The 15,755-nt window shown below is 38.4% G+C and overlaps 1 protein-coding gene across 3 annotated transcripts in view; it reads right to left on the bottom strand.

Annotated features, from left to right (window-relative positions):
* NFIA (nuclear factor I A) overlaps positions 1-15,755 on the bottom strand; it is a 407,486-nt gene that overhangs the window by 31,024 nt on the left and 360,707 nt on the right. For all 3 annotated transcript variants that reach the window (XM_025382541.1, XM_025382549.1, XM_025382530.1), the window contains one exon: positions 5,558-5,649. In XM_025382541.1, the coding sequence (XP_025238326.1) occupies positions 5,558-5,649 (92 nt within the window). The remainder of the gene's footprint in view (positions 1-5,557; positions 5,650-15,755) is intronic.

The raw sequence follows: 15,755 nt of genomic DNA, 5'->3' as shown, positions 1-15,755 counted from the left end.
AAAGTTCTTATACCCAACTCTGCTGTCTTAAAGCCTCTTAGACAAATCCTTATAGTACTGGTATTACACTGCATTATTGATGTTGATGTTGTCATTACTATTATTTCTTCACATATGTTTCCTCTGCTAGACTTCGAACAACTCGGGGAGAGTTTTTATTCCCTGTACTTTGTAGGTGTTGAGGCTATATTAAGTAATTAAGTAAACACTAAATGATTGAAGAAAGGAACTTATGAAGAGTTCCACAGATGGCCTAAGCTTTGGTTTCTCAGGTAGAGCTTCAGGAATATGACACACAGAATGGCAACAGCTCAAAATGCTCTCCAAGATCTCTACCTCTCCCATTCTGGGTGCACCCCCACCAGAGGCAGACAATGGGTGTCATGACCATACTTTAGCTATGCAGGGACCTCACCAGATCAGCCGGCTTCCAACACAGTGAAGTGTGTGGCTTGTGCATACATTTGTAAATTTCATGAGGCAAAGGCAATCACACTGCTTGCAAGTCAGGCAGCTAAATGATTTATTAAGCAAAGGTTATAGCACCTGTGCCTTTTTGTCAACAAATCGGGCCCATGCCATGCCAAGTGATTCTTCTAATAGTCTGAATGGTAATTTGGTTTTAAACAGCATTTCGGATACCATGATTCTGTTGATGCAAAACAGTGATAGATTTGGGTGGTAAGGAGGAAATGCCTGTTTTTAATATTGTTTGCACTCATTTTTCATTTTAAAGAATTAGTCCTCATTGGAGTTCTGCACGTGAAGCATTTTATTTAAACCTTTTGATTAAACTAGAACCTGAATCAAAATGAGTTCTTTGCTCAGTCCTCCTGCGTGGAAATTGGTATTTCTATTTATTACCTGATGATGAAATATTAACTTTTTTTTTCTTTAAATAAATGCCTCCTCTTAATGGTTCTCATTTTCAGGGATCAGATTAAGTTATGGGGTGCAACTGAAATGGCCATTGGCTTTCTGCTATTTGAAACAATGGCAGGTTCCCTATCATTACATTATATCATTCAGTGGGCGTGCAGGGCACGTTAACAGTGTCTAAAGTGAAGTAAATACTGTATACCCCAGAGACCTTTCTATAGGTTAATATCAGCTGTCACGGGACAATGTTGAAAAATAAGAGATTCAAGGTAGGACAAGCGGCCACAGTTTCTCAGTGTTGATGGTTGTTCTAAAGGCTGTAAGGAGGTAGCCACCTCTCATCTCAATGATCAGTTACGATATGGAGAAGGAGGAAGAAAAACGAGAGGCAAATGATGGTAGCAGAGGTAGCAGACAAGTGAGGCAAAAGAATGGGACAGATAAGGCAGGAATGTTCGAACAAAGCCGAAAGCCAGGGCGAGATATGCAATGCAACTGGAAGGCAGTTTGAAAGAAAACTAGCTCAAGGCAAGGCTAAAGAGAAGGCAATTCTGCTTCAGTCAAGGGAGGAATTCTCTGGAGAAAAAAACAGACTATAAGCGAAAGAGGAGGAAAAATGGCTTTCAATTATCCATGTTATCTTTCCCTACCAATCATTACAGATGATGAATAGATGCAATAAAAGCCAATATTCAATTTTTCCAATTTACATGGTAAGAAGGCCATAATATACTGTTAAGGGGAAGAAACAGCAGGCTACCAAACAATATATATAATATGATCTCACTTTTTGCAATATATTTGTATGCACAGAAACACTCTGGATGGATTTATATAGAAATGTTAATAGTAGGACTACAAGTGATTTTTATCCTTTTTCTCATCTGCATTTTCCACAATTAACATGTATTATGAATATAATAAAAAAAAGTCATATTTTGTAAAGTTCCTTCTGAACCATTTAGACTCAGCCAATGTATGCGGAGTACCCACTATGTGCTGGGCATGATCATTAGTGCTTTTCTGAGCAGTCAGCACATGATTACTCTGATCAACAGTCCACTTGCCCTGACTGTTTCACAGAATTTTTAACTCCTAAGAGGTGAAAAGGACTTTAGAGCTTATTTAATGATTCTGTTTTAAAAATTGTGGTGAAATACACACAATGTAACATTTACCATCTTAACCATTTTTGAGTGTACAGTTCAGTGGGATTCGGTACGTTCATGTTGTTGTGCAAACATCACCAACATCCATCTCCAGAACTCTTTTCATCTTGCAAAGCTGAAACTCTGCACCCCTTTAACACTGACTCCCCATTCTGCCCTCCCCCTAGCCCCTGGCAGCCACTACTCGACTTTCCATTTCTATGAATTTGACTACTCTAGGTACCTCACATCCGTAGAATCATATAGTATTTATTTTGTTGTGACTGGCTTATTTCACTGAGCATAATGTCTTCAAGATTCATCCACGTTGTGGCATGTGTCAGAATTTCCTTCCTTTTAAAGGCTGAGTAATATTCCATTCTACGTACACACCATGTTTTGTTTATCCATTCGTCTGTCAATGGATACCTGGGTTGCTTCTACCTTTTGGCTATCGTGGAGAATGCTGCTACAACCATAAGCAAAGAAATATCTCTTTGAAACTTTGCTTTCCATTTTTGGGGGTATACACTCAAGATTAGATTTGAATGCAGTCTCAGGGATAAAAGCAGGGACTCCACCAGTAGTATTCCTGAGAAGTGAGCATCAGTGTCTGTTGGAAAATCCCCAGGGAAAAGAGCTCACCAGCTCATGAGGCAGTAACATAATACAGTGGTTAGAGGGCATAGGCCTTGGTGTCAGACAGAACTGGGTACAAATTCTTGCTCCACTCCTGACTATAGTATGGCCTTGGGAAAATCAACAGTCTCCTTAGTCTCAGCTTCCACATCTATAAAGTAGAGATCTAGCCTATTAGGTGACTATAAAGATTAGGTGCATCACATACTTGATGGACTTAGTACATAGAAAATGCCCCGTAGAAGCTATATACAATCAAATAACTCTTTTTCTTAAAAAAGATCTTATGATAGTCGGAAAGCTGCCTACTTATAATGCCTGCATTGGTTCAATTTCTACCCACTTGAAAAAACAGAGACCCCATCGATTCCATCTTCTACAGGATGATGCTTCAGGCATTTTAAGAGATTTCCACTGGAAACTGGTCTTTGGGAGCAGAAAGGCCATTTTAGTTTGCATTTGTTTATAGATTTATGTACAAGATACTGCTTCTACATTTAGAAAGCTTAAGTATCTGCTTGGGTGACACTTCAATTCTTATTCTTCCATAGGTAGAAAGCAAAATTTTGTTTTCCCAGATAACTTTTCCTGTAATTCAATTAATATAAATGTCATGCTATATATAACAAGGGTATCAATATAGAAAAACACAAGTTTGCCTAGGAAATATGCAGACCATGTTCTAATTATATTTTTAAAAATTCTTGTCAAAAATTCCTCTTCTGAACAATGTCCTCTTGAAAGGGAACTTCTTTTTTCAGGTATATTATTATTTTTATTATCTACATTTACATATATCTAACACTTTAAGTGGTTCCAGAAAATAATCCCTCATTTAAGGAAAGAGTTAATATATATGCTTTAAAATTAAAATATTTAGAATACATAATTTTTACCTCAAGATATCTTTTTTGGGGGGGAAAATGACAACTCTATTAGCATAGTTTCTCATTAGACAATTGGGAATGACTTTCTTCAAGCCAAATGTGGCAGGTGTCATTGTGGTAAGAAAAATTTAAGCTGTTGTCCCCATGATGCCAAATATTTAACAGAAACAAAAAAAACAAAAAAAAAAATTCAGTTCCAGATGCCAATATTGGGCCTACATGACATCATTCATCCAGATGCGTGGAAAATCTGGATTTTTAGGAATTGAATTTTTGTGGTCAGCATTACGAAAACTCAGATTCTGGGTTAAGTGAGGCATTTGTGAAGGAAAGCCACAGTGGAATATAATACATTTCGATTACAGAGAGAGAAATTGAATGGAACACAGCGTACAATTTCAGGGCTGTGAATCACAGCTTATATAAAAAATACTATGTAAAATACAGACAGGACATTTCAAAGCTGCATTTTAAAGGCTCTTAATGAAGCAACTTGAGGACATTCATGCTTTGGGAAAATGAATCATCCAATATAGAGCCACTATCTCCAGTTCTCCCCCTCTCATTGAACTTGGACACTTACGCCAAATGTACAGAATTAAATTACGTTCTTCTGTTTTAATGCTTTATAGGTAATTATGCAACTTCAAATTCACCAGAAAAGTGTTTGAATATTTGAAGGTATGTTTAAAATAAGCAAATAACTGAAAGAATTTTATGGGAGGTACTGAATAGGAGATTTTAATCTCAGATGCCATGTGCAGGCCAGTTTAAGAAGAAACAACAGAGGTGGGAAATTCAAGAGTTAACCTTCTCTCTCCCATTTTGGCTCCCCCTCTCCTCCCAGCTGCCTTCTCTGCTGATGCTGTACTTTCTGTGACCCTGCTTCAGTGTGAGGAAGGCTTCAGATACAATGCAGTTTAACCTGTGCTGTCAACATAGCAATAAACCAAAGCCCTTTACAGAGGGAGCAAAGGGACCCAGGAAGGCAAATCTATTCCATTCATATGCACCTGGCCATAGTTTTATAAACGGAGGCGAATAGTTATAAATTAGGCATCTGGAGATTCCACACACAGGCATGTGCACAAAATTGCTCCAAGAATGTTTTCAAACACCGTGCTAAGAACCTTACAGAGAAAATACTTTCCTTAGGTTAATTATGATAAAATATGGTCATGTTCTAATTAGGAAATCAGAGAGTAGTTTATTTCAAAACGTGAATGTAATTCTATTTCATAAACCTCTGAACGCCTCTACCTATACTAACTTTGAACTTAAAAAGTCTTTTACTGTTTCTCAATATACAGCAGCCATTCCAAAACTTTTCAAAAAGATTTCTTCTCCTTGACCTGGACTAGCACAAAACACAACTGTCTATGGGCAGACAAGCGCTGGATGTCTGGGCAGTCCTCTTCTCTCAATCACCTGCTTCAGATATGACTCATACACACCCCTCACCACCCACCGCACCTTGCTCCCCCGTGGCCAGCAGTAACCACTAACAAACACGTCTTATTTCTGGACCAACACCAGCAACTTAATAGGGCTCATGCACCCTTTTCCCCTCTCTCTTTCAGAAAGCTTGCCGGGTTCCTGGGGACCCTCTAATGAATACAGAGGAGTGGCTGGTCCCTCCATGCCCAGCATGCACTCTGATGTCACTGGTTTTACTTTCAGGTTCTGTAGGGGCCTGCTTCTGTCTGCTTGCATTTACAGCGCCATGAATTCCTAAGAGGGAACACACACTAGCTAACCCTGGGAAACCTTTTTTGCCATAGCTAAAACAGCTCTTCTTCTACCCACTCAATACAAGAAGCAAAAACTGCAGGCAAAGTTTTCTGTGATTTCTGAGAACACATGGAAATGTGGCTGGGATCAGGAGGAAAGGGAAGACTGGACAGGGTCTGGAAAATGCGGCCTTTTGTGCCAAAAGACAAGTTAAAATGCACCTGATGAATAATACAAGCTGCACCACATACAGAAAAGATGAGAGCGGCCCACCTGTGTCTGTTGAGGGATATTTACAAAGCTTGGATCCCGTGGTCCAACACTGACGAATCGGTTTGCGGGGGAGGTGCTGGGTGTCGAGTAGGCTGTGAAGGGAAGGGACACATGCGTTCAGGAAGCGGCACGAGATTGCACACACAAACAACACCAAAACACACAGTCTCTGAGCCGACGCAGCTGATTAACAAGGAAATGTGCAAACACTGTAGCTAGCAAAGGGGTCTGGCTAGCAAGGGCATTTTAGATAGTCAAAAAAGGGGGAAGGCGGACTGGCTTCCAAAGACCGTTGGGATATAATGATATCAAACTGATGCTCAGACGAGCTATTTTCTCCTTCTACCATACAAATTAGAACATGCAGGACATTTGCAAAGTATACTTTCTGAGTTAAACATGAGCTCTGGGGTCAGAAAGAGATATCCTAGTCTTTAGAGCAGAGGGAGAAAGAAATTAGGTAGGAAGGGGAGGAAAGCAGTTCATTTTACAAGCTTGCTTTTCACACCGTTACACTCCTAAAAAATCATGAAATGGTCCTGTGCCTCTACAGCTAGAGATGGAAGAGGAATCTTTACAGAAGGAACTAATGGGCTCTCCAGGAAGGAGGTAGAAAACCATTTCAGAATAAGCTGTCTTTATAGGCCCAGTTGTGTCTAGAACCTTTATGATGCACAAAATATGCTTTTCATATTAACATTTGTAGTCTTCTCATCCTAGGACCTTTCTGTTCAGGCATAAACTATCAAGACCCTTTGTGAACTAAGATATCACACTGGAACCTCAGGTAACACACTTCAGTTTACTATCCTTTCTTGGTTCATGGAAGTTTTGTTGTTGGTTTTCGTATTTGTACTTAACAGCTTCTTTCTACTTTAGTGGGAAAAAATTCAGTGGCTTTGGTGTTTCACTGGCTCATAAATCCAAAGGTACATTTTGTCTTTTGCTGTCCTGCAATTCACTTCTTTATCACCAACTCCAAGGATTTGTTCACATTGTTCCTCTGAGCTAGAATCTTTAGACAGTTACTTAAAAATTTCAAATGTCTTAACAATAATTAAAAAGGCCTAAGGTTTTTAAACTAACTCTAGACACATACCATCTAAGAAACAATCCAGGTTTTTAAGCTAACTCTAGACAAACACCATGTAAGAAACAATCAGGATATGCAACTTTTTAAAACACAGATAATTGAGGGCATGATATCAAATTCCTGCCAGATTTTTTTTTCCTTATTGACATCATCTGCTCCTCTTACTCTGGCTTTCTGTTTTACAGAAAATTGCTCATACTTCTTGTTTCTCTCATTAAACAACTCTAGGGATAAAATTTCCACCATCTGGCCCAGGCCCTGTTGGTTGTCTTTGGTAAGAGCTAAGCCACCCAAACAGATCTGCAATGGTCATGTGGATGTGGACGTGGCTGTGTTAACATGGCACTGAACAGAGGTTGAGCATGAGGGTCCTTGATGTCTCATTTAAATAAGAAACTTTTTGTGATAATAGTATTTGTTTAAGGAGGATCTATTCAGTAATGACTTTATTTAAAATGATCTAAATGTATATGTCATACTGTCTAGCAATGTGGATCTACTGATTTTGTCTCTAGCCCACGCTATGCCAGATTAATTTGAATAGATTTGAGAAATACCTCCGCCTTTAGCCATTCTGCATGTACCTCTCACTTACTGGCATGGGGGTAATTTAATTTTTTTAAAAGCTCAGTAAAATAATCTATATTAAGTGTTCCATTCACCCCATGGCTTTATTGATATGCTTTGAGAAACAGCAACATAAAGTTTATAAATTGAAAATGATAGAGTATAATTATCTGATAGTGTGTTCCCCTGCTCTTAGAGCACAAAGAGGATGTGGGAGGGATAAAGAGGCAGCTAGGAGGAGAAATAACCTGTTGAACCTGTTAGTGGTTAGGGAAAAAAGTGTTCTTTCACACATGAATAGGTAGGTAGGTTGAGAAGGAACAAAAAGGAATGAAGGGTATATTAAGGTATGAAGGCTGAGTGATTGATGACAGACGCTGAAACGTGAGTCCATGTTTGATGGCCCTAATAGAACAGTGTGCACCCGCCTGCTGCTCATCATAGACGCATAGCAGGATTTCCTATGACATTCTTACCATACTGGGGACATCCAAAACAAGCATGCTAACTGATCCCAACACAGAGGCCATTCTGGGGGTTGGGGGGGTGTCATTTTTTTGTGAAGACAGTTTCACTATAGCAAGCTTACTAAATCGGGAAAGGTATCTATATTATATCCCATCATCTATTTTTGCTTAACCTCAATTTCTCCATTTGAAAGAAGATTTAGCATACAAATACTTTAGCTATGCAAAATTTCTATGAGGCCAACAATCAGATACTTTCCCTTCTTCAGTCATGGGACAAAACTTGCAGTCTTAGTTTTACAACATCCCAGAAGCCCTTTCATACTCTCAAGGCCTACCACAGCTTCTCCAAATTTTATTCTAGTTCTTTAAAAAAGAGAACAATGGCAAGAGAGGTGGTAGTGGGTTTGCATTTATATATATATATAAACTACAAAAGTCTACTAGTCTTTGAGTACCCAAGTGAAACAATGGGACAAATGGTGCTCAGGCAAATTTATTCCATAGAAAGCTAGCTTCTGGGAAAAGCACACAGGGAAAATGCAGGAAGGAAGAATGAAATTCTGACTCATCTTCTATTATTCCAGCAGGGTGGTCACCTATAACAGGATGTAGTCCCAAAAAAGATACAACATAAGTTGAATTTGATTTTCCTAGAGAAACAATTGAATAAGGGAATTACACTGTTGAATAAAACCTTAATTGAAACTTTTTGTTAAAACAATCACATTTACCATAGTGAATCAATTATACATGCACAGTTAAGAGCTTACAACATGAATATCAAGTAAAGGGGCAATAAGGTAATTCATTACATACAACTGTGTATACTATGATATATCATATTCATATCCTTCTTAATTATAATTCTTGACTTATTTACAACAGCAATAATCAAAGCTGTAGGTAGAGCTATGAAAAATCATAAAATCCAGAAAATTCTGGGGAGATTACTGTAGGACATTTTTGAGAATTCTGGAGGGGAGATTCAGAAGTGCTTGATGACTTATTGATAAAGTCAACAGGGAAATCAACTTGGCTACATAATCTCATTATAAGAGTCCTCATGGCAAACATGACTATTAAAAATCAAATAATTGATTATTTGGCTGCTTCTGAAACAGAAAGTGTTTGCTTTTTGTTTTAGCAGCCATTTTACCTATATTAGCGATAGTGCTATGAACCATTTTCCTAACATTGAAGAATGTTCCTATAAGAAGCTTCTGGCAAGCTCTCATTTACACTAATCTGACCATATTTTGTCTCTCTCTCTCTAATGTATTTCTTCACATTATCCAAGAGTCTTAGTTTGGCCAGCACTACAGCAGTAAGTTTCAAAATTCCAAACCAGAATTTGATCCCATATCCAGAAAATTTGCGTTCTTTCTGTGTTACCCTCTTAGGGTAGGCATTGCTAATTCTCTAATCCTTCACTTAGACAATACCGGTCCTGCCTTCCTAAGATCAGTTGGGGAATGGCTCAAGAACAGTTCTCTCTTTATGAACAATAGTTTGACAGGGCCTCTGAGGATGCTAGGAATTACCTCTAGGGGCATTGTGGGGTACATGGACACGAGGGAGTGGGGTGGAGAGGGTTAGTAGGGGGAATCACCCATCAGTGGTGCTTTTTTTTTTTTAATAGTGATGGGGGTCTCCCCATGCTGCTCAGGCTTGTCTCAAACTCTTGAGCTCAGGCAATCCTCCCGCCTTGGCCTCCCAAGGTGCTGGGACCAAGCACTGCTCTTTATCATGGCAGATGTCCCTGAGAGGACCGAACCGCCTCTACGTCCTCAGAAATGAATGTGGCTCACTGACTGCTAGCCAAACAAATTCCAGTTTTTGTTGCTTTCCTTTTTTCTTTTCCCAAATGGGAAGGTATAAGGGATATATCCGCAAAAAGGAACCATGGCATTTCCAGATGAATTAGTTTGGAGTCTGTAATAGCCTTCACTCAACAATTACACCTGAACATGGTGTTGAGAACGTGGTCAAACTGATTTGAGTGGAGATGCTTTTGTCTTGTCTTTGGAAAAAATATGACTGAAGAAGAAGATATTAAGATACTAAAATATTTATGCCGATGTCAGTTGATATTTCTTTATTATTTTTGAGATGGAGTCTGGTTCTGTCGCCCAGGCTAGAGTGCAGTGGCATGAACATGGCTTACTGAAGCCTTGACCTCCTGAGCTCAAATGATTCTTGTACTTCAACTTCCTGAGTAGCTGGGACTACAGGCATGTGCCATCATGCCCTTTTAATTTTTAAAATTATTTGTGGAGATAAGGTCTCCCTATGTTGCCCAGGCTGGTCTCAAACTCCTGGGCTCAAGTGATCCTCCCACCTTGGCCTCCCAAAGTGCTGGGATTACAGGCATGAGCCACTACACTCAGCCAGTTGATGTTTCTTTAAGATAAAAATAATATTAATAAAATTCCCCAAAACTGATAAACTAGAAAATGTGAGTTCATATTGGTTGGTTTTGAAAGCAGGCAGTTAGTTTCAAGGTTTAGTTCAAATTTAGCAATCACTAAAATACATGTAATCACAGAAAGGCAGAAAAGGGAGAAAATTTAGCCAGATTTCTTCTGTGTAAAGGGTAAACCTGAAAGGAGAGCTGCTCTTTGAACAAACAGCCCTCCATATACCCACAGGGTGCCCAGAAGGAGGCTAAGTGGCTGGTTTCACCTGGGGCTGACCTACTTGAGTGACAGCCAGCTCCTCTGGCCGCAGCTAGGAGGAAAATGTGAGGAACCTTGGCAGAAAATATACGGCAGGGTGAGCTTTGAGGTTCTGAATTTACTTCCAGATGCAGGAAGCGATGAGGTACCCTAAACCCTAGCAGCCTGGTCTATAAACCGACATGAAGTTTGAAGAAAAATTGGTCTGTTTTATCAAAGACTCCAAATATACGGAAGTAGCAAACATTCACCCCCTCTTCATTCCCTTAAACTCGATCCACCAAGTCTAGCTTCCGCAGTGCATCATAGAGACATTTTAATAGATTCATTTTTTTCCTCTCTCTCCAAGAGATATTTCAACACTTGCTACGTGCCAGGCTCTGTACTGAGCACTATGGAGGCTGCAAAGGCGAGTGAGACACACTGTTATCCCTAACATGTTAGAGCCTAATGGGGAGAGATAAGTACAGAAGATGGAAACACGAGTGCCTAAAAGTAATATAAATAAAACTCTGCAGGGTGTAAAGGACAGAAAAGTGACACTGGCAGGAGGAACAGGACAAGCTTTACAGGGGAGATGGAGAGGGCTTCTGGGATGGGCTGTGAAAGATGTGTTGGTTGACAGGTTCCAGTGGACTGAGGCCACCAAGGGCACAGCACAATTGGAGGAACAGAGGCAGGGAATGGAGCTAGCAATTGCAGAGGGAAAGGAGAAAACAGGGAACTTGCAAATTACATTTTGCCATACAGCAAGGAAAGGTAGCATTTCAATGGAATCAGGGACCTGAATGTTTCAAATGACGGGTAAGAAGCCTGTTGAATTTATTTTTAGAGGAGGAAATAATTTACAAAATAAACAGACACCAAATTTCAATTCTAATCACTGTTAAGGCAACTAGACATTCCTCCACTCTAAACCTTTCTCTGCTCATCTCAAATATCAAGATGCACCTTCATGTGTTCCCTCATTTTCAGAAACTCAGACATATTCATGTGTGGGAGCCTCCCTCTAAAGCTAGTCGAAAATTCAATTTCATTCAAAATAGTCTTACTATATGATTCTACTACCTGCTCAAAATTTGCCAGTTATTAGACAAAAGTAATCAAAACAAGTTCAGGAATATAGACTTAAACAGAATCCTGGGTATTCAAATTGCAGTTTTATTAAATGTTTATCAGTGACTCCTGGCAGTAAAGGAAATGTGCCTAAGAAGCATTCAGTTGCAAACTGAAACAGGGAGGTGGCTAAATACCTCATTGAAATAATTTCCCAAATCTTTTAACTGCACTGTCACGCTATTAAAAAAAAAAGGCCCCGTGAGAAAACTTTCGTGTCTAAAAAAAATGCAGAAACTGTTAGAAAATAGATTGGCTAATTTCTACATGAAACCATTACAACTGAACTCACTTAAAAATCTGACCAGCACTATTTCTTACAAGGTCACAAAAGAAATGCTGGAAAATATCGGAATGTTTCTTCTTCAAAGAAATCAATTGGTATTGACAAGTTTACAAGGCCTGGGCTAGTATTATTAAAATCATTATATAGCTAGAGAAACAGCCTTTTAAAAATCTACAGGCCTTACTTACACATGATCCAATATTCAGAGGTTTCAAAATCCCCACAAGATGGAATGGATGTTGTTTTTATCCAGATGTTTAGCATCTAGAGGACAACTACGCCGAATTTCTATTATTTTGATCACATCTGTACAGCTACCTCATCCTATTATTTCTGCAAATCTTTTGTCTTTACAAACAAGTTACCAACAGCAACAACAAAAACTCACAACCCTCAGGGCACAGAATGAAAGCCTCCTTATCGCTAGTCAATTATTACAGAACAACATGCCCACAAGCTTCCTTCCTGAAAAGCTAATGAATTCTAACTTATTTTTAGCATTGCTTTATGTGTATGATAACTATTTGCATGGCATGTCTAAGGTGCCAAGAACTCACAAAAATCATGAAAAGAAATAGTCTGGCCAGATGGCTTTGCTCTGTGGGTATTTCTGTTTGTATTAAGGATCCTAAGGGCAGTAGGAGGTCAAGCTATCTCAGAATTTGGGGTAAAAAGTATAGAAAAGGAGGTGCAAGACAATTCATGCTATAATGTGCACACAGAGAGGAGACCAGAGAGACCTTTCAACTGGAGATGATTTGACCTTATGTGACCAAAATCTGTGCAAGAAGAAGGCACTTTACAATGAGTGCAATGAGTGTTTCCTGTAGCCAATCTTTTTTTTTTTTTTTTTTTTTTTTTTTTAGAGACAGGGTCTTATTCTGTCACCCAGGCTGGAGTACGGTGCAGTGGTGTCATTATAGCTCACTGCAGCCTCAAATTCCTGGGGGCTCCAGTGATCTTCCCACCTCAGCTTTTCCAGTAGTTAGGACTACAAGCACGTGCCATGGTGCCCAGCTAATTTTTTTTACTTTTATTTTTTGCAGAGGTAGCGGTCTCGCTATGTTGCTCAGGCTGGTTTGGAACTCCTGGTTTCAAGCAATCTTCCTGTGATGGCCTCCCAAAGTGCTGAGATTACAGGGGCAAGCAACTGCACCTGGCCCACAGTCTGTCTGTTTGAACTGCCTGTAACATTCTTTCTCATAATAGTTTTTAAAGGTTAAGAATACAACTTTGTTTCAGTTCATTTAAATTTATTTCTGATGGCGAATCCAAATTCTATGACTGTCATTTATTTTTATGTGTATGCTGTGTGTTGCTCAATTGAAAGAAAATATTTATTGATCAGAAGCAACCATGTATATGGGTAGGGACAGGGGAAAGTTATATTAAATAGCCACAGGGAATAAACCCTGGATTTGGCTGGGGTTTGCTAAAAAAAGAAACTTTGATCAATATATTGGATTGCTCCCTCTTGAAAGACTTCTGCAGCCTCTCAAAAGGCAGTGCAACTCTGGAAATCTACTTCGGGAATTTATCCTCCACAAATACTAACAATACAGATAAAGGTTTATGCTACAAGATGTTCATTACATCACTACTTATAAGAGCAACAAATTGGAACCAACTTATAAGTTAATGCTTCATCCATACATTGGAATATTTTGCAGCCATTAATAGTATCTTAAAATAATAGTTAATGACATTGTAATGTGTTTATAAGATGAAATAAGAATCATTTACAAAACTGTATAATACACACATACACACATATATCATGATCAATTATGATTAAAATATGCACAGAAAATGACTGGAAAATATGCACAGAGGGTGATTATCTTTGAAGTCTGGGATTATGGATGATTTTTTTTTTCGTTTTTGAAATGGGTCTTGCTCTGTTGCCCAGGCTAGAGTGCAGTGGCTTTAACATGGCTCACTGCAGCCTTGACCTGCTGGGCTCAAGTGATCCTCCTCCTGCCTCGGCCTACCGAGTAGCTGGGACCACAGATGTGTGCCACACGCCTGGAAAATTTTATTTTTTGTAGAGGCACTGTCTCATTATATTGCCCAGGCTGGTCTTGAACTCCTGGGCTCAAGTGATCTTCCTGTCTCAGCTTCCCAACGTGCTGGGATTACAGATGTGTGCTATCGTACCCAGCCAGATTATGGATGATTTTTAAATAACTTCTAGTAATTTTTAATCTTAAACACAAATGGAACCTAAAAATCTCAAATAATACTTTTTTTTGGAGACAGTGCAACACAGTCAATAGAAAATAAATTTTAAAAACCAGCAAATCCTGGATTGAATTCATTAGATCTCTTACTAGAAATGTGATCTTGGCAAGTCTGAACCTCTCTGAACTTCTCTATATAGAGTCCAGTATAATGGACATTATTTACTCCAATCTCCCAGCCCTTCAACTAAGGCTTTACCCCTCTGTGATGTCCAACAGGTCACTCTCTTCACAGGAACAGTCCAAAGGGTGATCCCTATGGAGAGGCTTTGCAAATAGGATGGGAAATCCCTAGAATTCCAATTTTAATATAATTAATACGAGTAAAGAAAAACACTAAAATCATTTCATCAGGGACTACTGATTCTAATATCTGATAAGGGACATTATATCCCCAACACATCTGCCTTCCAACAACTAAAAATGATAACACCCAAACTTCTCAAGGGTTAACGTTATGATCATACTCGTATGCAATCTGAAAACACACAAATTGGCACAACCTTTCTGAAAGCAATGCAGTAATGTGTATCAAGAGGAATGTTCATACTGTTTGTATTAGCAATTCCAATTCTAGAACTATATCCTAAAAAAATTATTAGAGTTGGGGACAAAAATATGTCTAAGGATATGCTGCAGCATACTTCATAGGTTGGAAGAAAAGTTAATGTTCTATAGTGGAAATATAGGTAAAAATGATTTAAAATCCCATTTCTTAACTTTTTTTTGAGTAAGAAAGGCATAAAATTTGAATTAATGGCATACTAAATATTATATTCAGTATGGTCGCAATCATCTTATATGTGTATAAACACACACACACACACACACAAAAGATAAGGAAACAAGACAAAAATGTTAATAGTTGATAATGGGAGAATATAATTTTGTTTTTTATGCTTTTCTGTATTTTGCAAATTTCTTAAAATGCCATATATTATCTTCATAAATAGAGACTTAAACTCATCTGTCATCTGAAACAATAAAAAACTAAGGTGAACACAAGAGTTGACTGGGTTATGACAACCCAAATGAATGGAATCGTCCAAAGTTCTGTTCTTTTTCCTATTCTTTTTTTGCAATGCTTATCTCTTAATCTTTTTCCTGCTTTGGTTTCCGTTTTTTCATCTATTTCAACGTACCCAGGATGGTGTTATTCTTGATGCAATGTAAAACATTTTTAATGGGGCGTTTTATGATTTTCAAGGGAAAGCTGCATGATATGACATCTCTAAACATAACACGTGTCCTGGTAGAGTAGAAAATACTGGGCTTTGGAGTCCAACAGACTGGGATCTGAACTTTTGCTCAATTTCATCTTCTTTAAAAGAGCTAACAATTCCAGTGGTGCAGATTTATAATAACTAATGCAACTAAGGTAATGCATATGAAAATACCTATCAAAATGCTTGATTTTTAATAATTCTCTTTCTTTCCATTTAAAAAATTTAAACACTAAAATATTAGACTACACAAAATTAAAATGCTCTAAAAAGCATTTATAACAAATTATGTTATAAGATAGTACAAGTACATTTATATTTAATGGGTTCGTAAGGCAGAACCTATAACCAACTAATAGCTACTGTGAATGAAAATGCTCACCTTACACTGAACCCCATGCGCTCTGTGAGGGGGAAAAGAGTATTATTCATTACTAGAAAAATCACACATTTTTGGAATCACTCCAAAAGTTCAGGTTAGTACAGCTAAAAGCTAGATGTATAAAAATTGCCAAGGATTTTATGAAC

This window comes from Theropithecus gelada, chromosome 1 (assembly GCF_003255815.1).
Source record: "Theropithecus gelada isolate Dixy chromosome 1, Tgel_1.0, whole genome shotgun sequence".
Classification (NCBI taxonomy): Eukaryota; Metazoa; Chordata; class Mammalia; order Primates; family Cercopithecidae; genus Theropithecus; species Theropithecus gelada.
This window is presented reverse-complemented; position numbering and strand designations above follow the sequence as displayed.